Source organism: Austrofundulus limnaeus, unplaced genomic scaffold (assembly GCF_001266775.1).
Source record: "Austrofundulus limnaeus strain Quisiro unplaced genomic scaffold, Austrofundulus_limnaeus-1.0 Scaffold147, whole genome shotgun sequence".
NCBI classification, from domain to species: domain Eukaryota; kingdom Metazoa; phylum Chordata; class Actinopteri; order Cyprinodontiformes; family Rivulidae; genus Austrofundulus; species Austrofundulus limnaeus.
Genome location: NW_013952549.1, coordinates 860,224 through 868,518, shown reverse-complemented (window position 1 = coordinate 868,518; position 8,295 = coordinate 860,224). Strand labels below are relative to the sequence as shown.

Here is an 8,295-nt window from a genome sequence, read left to right as displayed (position 1 = left end):
AGTTTTTGAGTAACTTTGTCCACAGACAGACAGACATACGCGACCGAAAACATTACCTCCTCCCTTGGCTGAGGTAATAATTAAAAGTGTTGCGGAGGGCGGGGCAGGCATTCGGGATATAAAATCCAAAACCTAATTTTGTGTGTTTAATTACTGTGCAATAGTTAATCAGCAAGCAAATATGAGGTAAATTTTATGTTTTTGTTTACTGCTGAGGCATATGAGCAACTCGCTCAACCGAGATATGCAGCCAGAACTTAATGTGATGCTTTAGCAACTGAGCAGTTTCACGATTAACACTGTAAGTAATCATTTTTCATGTGCCCCCCCAGTTCACCAGTAGAACAGCAGTCAAACTTTTAAACTGATTCTGTGCTCAGTAGACTTTAATTTACCCTGTTCAGTGCCAGAGTGTACATGAATGGTAAAATTTCAAGTACTAGTTAACTTTTCTATCAACCACCTGCAACAGGCAAATGAGGACAAATGTTTTTTTTTTGTTTTTTTTTCCCTGTGTCTGTGTGTTTATGTGTCTTTTAGCAAAAATATCTCATCAACCACTAGAGGAATTTTAATGAAACTTGGCAAATCTAATTATTGGAAGTAAATCTTCAACTGCTTGAATTTAGAGTGAACTTGATTCATTAATGCYTATAACTTAATCAATTTTACAGATATTTTGCTAAAATTTGGTGGCCTGGTAGCCGAGACAATAGATTGTGTTAAATTTTTGTTTAAAGTTGTRTCAAGGTTTCTTGATTTGGATTCAGTTCTGTCTCTGTTTGCAAAATGTCTCATGAACACGAATGAATTTTAATGAAACTTGCTGAAAGTATTCTTTGAATGGACATCTCCATCTGCTTTAAATTTAGAGTCATTTCGATGCACTAAGGCTTATAATTCAATCAATTCTACAGATGTTTTACAAAAATTTGGTGGCATTGTAGCTGAGACCACAGATTACTCGATTTTTGTTTAAAATGTTRCCAAACTTTCTTATTGATTTGGATTCACCTCTGTCCATTTATCTGTTTCTTCCTTCTAAAATCTCTCTGGCAGTCACTTCGACAGTTTTAACAGCAATACATTAGTTGTAGCAGTTTTTCCTCTCCTGTGTTAGCAAAATATCTCATGAACAACTAAAATTTTAATTTCCTTTAACCTCAGCCAGTAGAAGCTCATGAGTTAGGTTCTGCTGGAGTTTTTTTTCCCCTAATATCAATATTTTTGCTTTCTATCAACCCGAGAAAACTTACAATTAATTTCCAAATAATATTTTTACAGCAGAAAAGTTTTTTGAACATTCCAGACAGGTACCAGTTTTCCCAGGAGTGGGTCTCCATGCAGGTGCACGCCAAGGTCAAACTGTGCAATGCTGCCGTGTAAAGAGCTGCATCTCACACTCTACAAGCTTCAGTTACCATATTAAATGTTAAAGGTTTATGACACTACATCAGAAAAAGAAAACTGAGCAAAGCATGATTCATTTGAGAGATTACCAGGGTCTCTTCGCTATAAAAAGAACATGACAGCGTGATCTAGGTTTGTAAAACTGAATCTGAACCAACAGTGACTTCTGACAAAAAACATTAAACCTCACTTAACAGAAGCAGCATTAAGAAGAAGAGCAGCCTAATATTTTATTTTGTTGTAGGACAAAAACAAGGAAAGCCTGTCAAAAGCATCCTAATCACACAATTTTCGAACAAAGATTATTTTTTAATGTCTTTTTATTTTAACTCACCCAGCTCCAAACACAACCTGATTGTCTGCTTGACTTTTTTCTACCTCAAAGAGAAGGGATTTAGTTTTTTTAATGTTACGATTTGTTTTCAATCTATTTCCAAAACTAGAAAATGACAAGTTAGTACAGCACAGTGTGGTAAACGCAGGTTTTTATCTGCTTCTTCCTTCTAAAATCTATTTGGCAGTGGCAGTTTTAACAGCGACACATTAGTTGTAGCAGTTTTYCCTCTCCTGTGTGGCTTTTTTTTGGAATATTTTTTTTGCTGAAATCCGCACTGCTTAAATTGCCTTTTTGTGTGTTCACCCATTTTTCCTCCTCTGGGTGAATCCAGGCTGTAAAGACGTTAGGATGACCAAGGCTTGATCCACAGGTGCACAGTTTGACATTAAACACAACCTCTATTATAAGAATCTTCTSTGGAAGCCAAAATCTGTCAGAAGTCTTTGTCCTGCCGTGGATGTTTGCTGAGATAGTCAAAATGTGGGACATTATCTCAGTTTGAAGAACAAGAGTGAAAAAATACAAATCCTATTTATTTTTTTCAAGACATCTTTCTTTCACCTGCTGAGACCTTTTTATCCATTTTTTTAATGTTTTGGCATATTTTGGTCAAAATACAACAAAATTCCAATTCCTTTTTTTTTCTGCTTTTCTTCAGATTTTTTTTCTTTGCAAAAATTTTAATTGCCGTTTTTTTCAGTTTTTACCCAGATTTTTTTATGTTAAGCAGGAAATTAGAATTTCCAGGCTTCATCAAGGAATAAAGATAAAGCTTGTCTCATCCAGATTTAAAACGTAGACAAAGCATTGACAAAGATTCGGTGAAAACTCACAGTTAATAGCAGGTGAAAAGCAAAGAGAAAGTTTTGATTATCTACTTCTGAGGTGTTGTGAATGCAGCGTTAGCTGAAGTGGAATGTGGGTAGAGAAAAGGTGAGGAGGTTGGATTTGTAAAGTATTTATAGTTGGAGAAGTGACACGCTTCTCTCCTGCAAATCTGAATGGCTCACTGAATGAGACATTTTCAAACCCTGAGGGGCCAAAACAAAAGTGTCAACTTTGTGTTTTTCTTTCTGGGGTTTTGAGGAAGTGACTTCAGACTCCCCAAAATATCTCCCCAAACACAGAAAAAAACGTTAAAAAAATCATTACATCACATGCTGTTGTGTTAAGACCTGGTACGAATAATTAACAAATAAACAAAGTAAATGTTTCTACTTTTTCCTCAGCCTGTTGGACRTGAACAGTTTTGTCACACCAGCAAGGAGCAATAACCGGTGTCAACTGCAGTTAAAGTGATGAACCAATCTCAAGTTCTTTCCGGTCACGGTTTTTCTCGAAATGAGTATTTTTTTTTTTTTTTCGCTATTTGAAGTGTGAATTTTACATGCTTGAATACCTTCTGTGGTCCACTTCACAGGAAAAAAATAAAGCACAGAGGGAAACAGCTACACCATTTTATTTAGTCGAACCTGGGGATTTCTCATTTCAATTTTGTAAAAAGTTAGTAAATATTTTATTTAAGTGAAGCTGACACAGAAATAGATTTATTTCATTTTCTATTTGACAAATATTTACTTTGTAAAGGCATGTTTTTTGGTGCCATTTGTTTAACTAATGTGAACCAGTTGTGTTATATAGCATTGTTATTGTTCCTTGTAGTGCCCACATTTCACAGATTTTTAAGAGTTTGCTTTGTTCCTTCTCAGTCTGCATATTTAGAGCTGTATTTTCCTCCCTTCTCTAGGTTTGCAGCACGTTTCATCACAGTTTTCTATTGATTCTGCCTTTATATTTTATATTTGCCAGCAAGTTAAGCTCTTTTTTTCTCTCTCTCTGTTTGTTCCATAGTGTAAAAAAAAGATTTTTACCTTTACTTGCAATCTTTGTACTCAAATGCAGTGGTGATCAGTGGTTTGTGTTAATTCTGATCAATATCTTTCACAGAGCTGATTGGTGGGATGCCTAGCCTTAAAATCAATCATGGTTCTGGAACCCTGGTCCTCCAGTTAACAAATGTCGGGGTGTCTGACCGACGCTGGCATCGCCTTGATGTGAAGAGCAACAGCAAAGTGAGAGCAGTATATTTATCTGTTACGTCTTCACCTTGTGTGCAGGGAAAATGTCAGATTAGAATAAATCCTCCACAACAGAGTGTCAGCTACACTCTAACTCTTCTCTGAAAGCAGCGGCGATGACCTCTCTCCATTCTCCCCTAATTTAAAGGAAGTGCGCTTCACTCTGGATCGATGCTCCAGTGCCATTGTCATGGAGGCGGAAGGTGTGGAAACATGGGCCATGACCGAGGACCGCTCRTCCTGCGAAATCAGAGGGGTCACACCCAACAGGGACAGGTAAGACTGGAAAAAATTGTACAGAAATATATTAAAAATATATATATTTTTTATTTTAATGAGCTTTATTCACCACTAATTATATTGATAAAATCAGTGAACGTAAAAGTAGGTGGAAGCTCTGTGTCCGGGTCTCTGCCCTGTTCCGTGGGAGTTCCGCAGGGTAGCATACTGGGGCCATTGCTTTTCCTATTATACATAAATGACCTTCCAAAAATATTGAAGTATTCAAATATTTTATTGTATGCTGATGATACTGTTCTTTTTTTGTCTGTTTTCAATATTGAATCTATTAATAGTCAGTTACAAGCAGATCTTCAGACATTTCATGGTTGGCTTCAAGATAATCTTTTGTCAATTAATGTTAAAAAAACTGTGCGCATGTATTTTTCCTCACCCAGGAGACATTTCAATATAACAAATCAACTCACTTTTTTAAACAAACCCCTTGATATTGTCACTACCTACAAATATCTTGGAATTACTTTGGATTCTCATTTGACTTATTGTGATTATGTACAAGTCTTAACCACTAAGTTGAAACAGAAATTATACGTTTATTCAAAAATTAGATCCAATCTGACATCTTCTGTTTCAAATATCTATCTTCATGCCATTATACTCTCAACCATGTCGTACTGTTTGCCTGTTTGGTCTCTTACAACAAATGAAATCTTAGAACCCATAGTTAGGCTCTACAACAGGGCCTACAAAATTCATACTCATCACTGCACAGTTCTTTCATTGTCTGATGCCTTGACTTTTCAGAATTATGTTTTGTGTAGTGGTATTAATTTATATTTTCAGATCTTCCAAGGTGCCAATTATGGAACTCTCTGTGCATTGCTGCCCAAATCAAATTCTGGAAGTGGTCATTCAACTAGATCTGTTACAAAAGGACAACTGATATTACCAACTTTTAAAAACTGTTACGGCCAGAGGTCTTTCTTCTATGTTTATACTAAAGCATGGAATGACATTCCTCAAAACATAAAGTCCATTTCAAAACTACAGCCCTTTAARAAGAATCTTGTCTGCCATCTGCTGGACACTTTTTGTTGTGCTCATATTTAGACGTCTTATTTTGCAAATGCTGCCTTCCTGAAATTTGGTGTGCTTGTTTGTCTTTGTGTCTATGGTGTATAATGATGTGATTGTGATGCTGTATTTCTGAGTGTTTTATGTGCTGCAGAACAGGAACCTGCTGTAAAACAGCAATTATGCTGAGTCAGGCTTGATTTTTAATAATCTTTTTCTGTTAAATATGTAATTTAAATTTAAATAAAAGTTCTGGGTTTTCATTTGGGTCAGTAGCAACAGATGCTTATGACAGACTATTAGGTTTTTATTACAAGTCAAGCTTTTTTTATTACGAGTTTGTAATATTTCAAGAATAAAGTCATGAAATAACAAGAAAAAAAGGTGTATTATTATAAGAAAAATTCATAGCATGTTATATGTATACACTTTCCGGGTGGACTCAAACCTGCTTCAGACAGCCTYTATGAGCCTCACTGTGTTTCTGCAGTAATCCACGAATACTTTGGTTCACTATAATATGCTTCCATCCACAATATGACAACTGAATCCATCAATGCAGCCGTTAATACCAAACTGCTTCAGTTTATTATATGAATCCATATAATTATTTGCACAATTGTTCAGTGTCCTGCTACTGATAATAATATGATGTTGATGTGTTAAAAAATCAAGTAGTTTCTTGTTTGTAAAAGAGATACCAAAGTATAACTTCACAAGATGCTCAACATTATTCATTTTAATGCAGCGGTAAGACAGATTATTTATTTTTGTTTAGGAGTTCTCGTATTATTTTTATAATATTACAACTTATTTTTCCTCATAATATAACATTTTTTACTATTACAATGTTATTATCTTAGTATTATGTCTTTATTATCATAATATTACAACTTTATTCTCATAATATTATGATTTAATTCTCATTTTTTATTTTATTTTATTGTCATCCTTTTTTTGTTTGTTTTTTGTTTTTTTTGTTTTTTGGAAGGCAACCAATGACGTAATATGCATCAAAGGTTTACTCTTGCTAGTTTTTCCAATGTGGGCGCATTTTCTAAATTGGTTTTTATTCTCATAATATTACTTTTTTCTCAAAGTATTTTTACTTTATTCTCAAAGTATTTTTACTTTATTTTCATAGTATTATGACTTAAATCTTGTAATTATTAATAAAATAAAAAAATCTTGTAGTGCAGCCCTAATGTTCCATCACATATACTAACCAGAACTGCTAACATTTCTTAAAACACAATGAAAGATAAAATTCTGCCAATTAATTGCATTGCAGTTTACTTCCTTATGAGGAATCCWATTCCTTTAATTTATATGCAATTAGCAGTACAATAAATTCAAACACATTTTGCCTGATATTTTGATTTAGATTCTTGACTTTAGCAAAAATAATAATAACAAAAAATAGGAAGAATAATAAGAAAGAACCTGAGAAAGTTGTGTTTTAGATCTACCATTTAAATCTGGTGGCATCAAGCAGTCGCTCATTAATTTCTTGTGGTCACAATTAAATTTAGCATCTATCAAAMTCAAATATTTCACAAAACCAGGACATCCCCATGGTCCTTTTATCTTAAGTAGCTTCTTTATGAACACTCAGCATGAAAAAACATTAAAGGTTGTTCCATATTCTCACTGTTCATGTTCAGAAAGACATTTCTAAAATGCCGTTTATAAAAAAAATTCAGGCTGTATTATTTATTAAAATGAAATCAGATGGTGACTGAAAATGTTTCAGGCTTTCAGTGTGCCAGACTGTCCTCTCTGGGGGGACAAAACTGTTAATGAATTTCTCAGATATAATCCTTAAAACGCCAATTAATCTCTAACTGTGTCTGTTCTGAGCAGCTTTTGCTTGGTTACAGCTTCTGCTTGTTTACTGCCACCATGGCCTTGGTGTGCCAATCTGAGCTCATTATTATGCTGCGCAATTAGGCTGAAAGATTATTAAGTTAATGTTGTACACACACTAACAATGTGTGGAAGGTTTTCTGTTACTTGTAAAACATTTTAAGACATTTTGGGAGAGATTTTCCTGTGCTGTCTTGACTCTGCTTCAGTTTAAGATGGATTAGTTAGTGCCATTAAATACATTTGATGGATTTTTCCTTCTYATAATAGGTTAAATAAAATTTGGTATCTGGGCTGACAGACAAGCAAATAAACAGCATGAAAAATGTCTTACTGAGGCTCTGCTGTGACTTTTGCCTTGACGGAGGAGTAATCACATCGGGTGTGCAGTTTGGAAAAATAGTAAAAGTTTTGTAGCAAATCATTTTGGAGTTTGATTGATTTTGACAAATGCAATTTACCTATCACCATGATTTCAAAATAAGAGGAACAGAACAATAAAAAAGGTGTCACATCTGTTTGCTGGAGGTAGAGAAAGTCATGACAGCCTCAGTGAAACCGGAAGGAAACGATGAATTTTAACGTTGACAGCTTGTGTAGTGTGTGTGTTTGTGCTTTAATCCATCTGCTTGCAGTTTGTGTTTCTTTTGTTTTTTATTGTGAAGCTACGTTTTGAATTGTAACCTTGAGAACGTGACATGGTCGTTGTTTTCGTTTCCCTTCAGCTCACGTTCTGCGGTTGCTCTTCATTCTCAGGTACCTGAATGGAAGTCACGTGCTGCAGCTCGGAGGAGTCAACGAGAACATCTCATATGAATATCCTCAGCTGCAACACAAGCACTACACGGGATGCATACGGAACCTGCTTGTAGACAGCAAGGTAAAGTCGAMGGCAAGCCGAGTTCAATGCATCCCCATGGCTGGGTGAATAGATTGCTATATTGTAGAGCTTTATGTTTTACCTGTTTGGATGGCAGGCCCCACAGGTGATGGAGGACTCTACTTTAATAAGAATGTAAATGTGACCTCAAGGCTGCACAGGGAAACCCGATGAATGCTGATGCTCTTTGCTCATCACTTTCTTTTTTCTCCTGGTCAGATTTACTCAGACTGTCTCTGACTGTTTCTGTCTCATGAAAATATCCTCAAGTACAAAAACAGAAGGGTATACAAGGATTCAGATTCTAGTCTCCACTTTCTGCCCTTTCAGACAGCAGAAAGGACAATTACAGCGGGTAAAATAAGTATTGAACACGGCACCATTTTTCCTCAGTAAATATTATATTATTA

General features: G+C 35.2%; 1 protein-coding gene across 1 annotated transcript in view; it reads left to right on the top strand.

Moving 5' to 3' along the window:
- Window positions 1-8,295, top strand: part of LOC106523195 (neural-cadherin) — a 136,042-nt gene that overhangs the window by 98,485 nt on the left and 29,262 nt on the right. Inside the window, exons 24-26 of the mRNA XM_014016560.1 lie at window positions 3,695-3,819; window positions 3,974-4,101; window positions 7,762-7,885. Coding sequence (XP_013872014.1) covers window positions 3,695-3,819; window positions 3,974-4,101; window positions 7,762-7,885 — 377 coding nt within the window. The remainder of the gene's footprint in view (window positions 1-3,694; window positions 3,820-3,973; window positions 4,102-7,761; window positions 7,886-8,295) is intronic.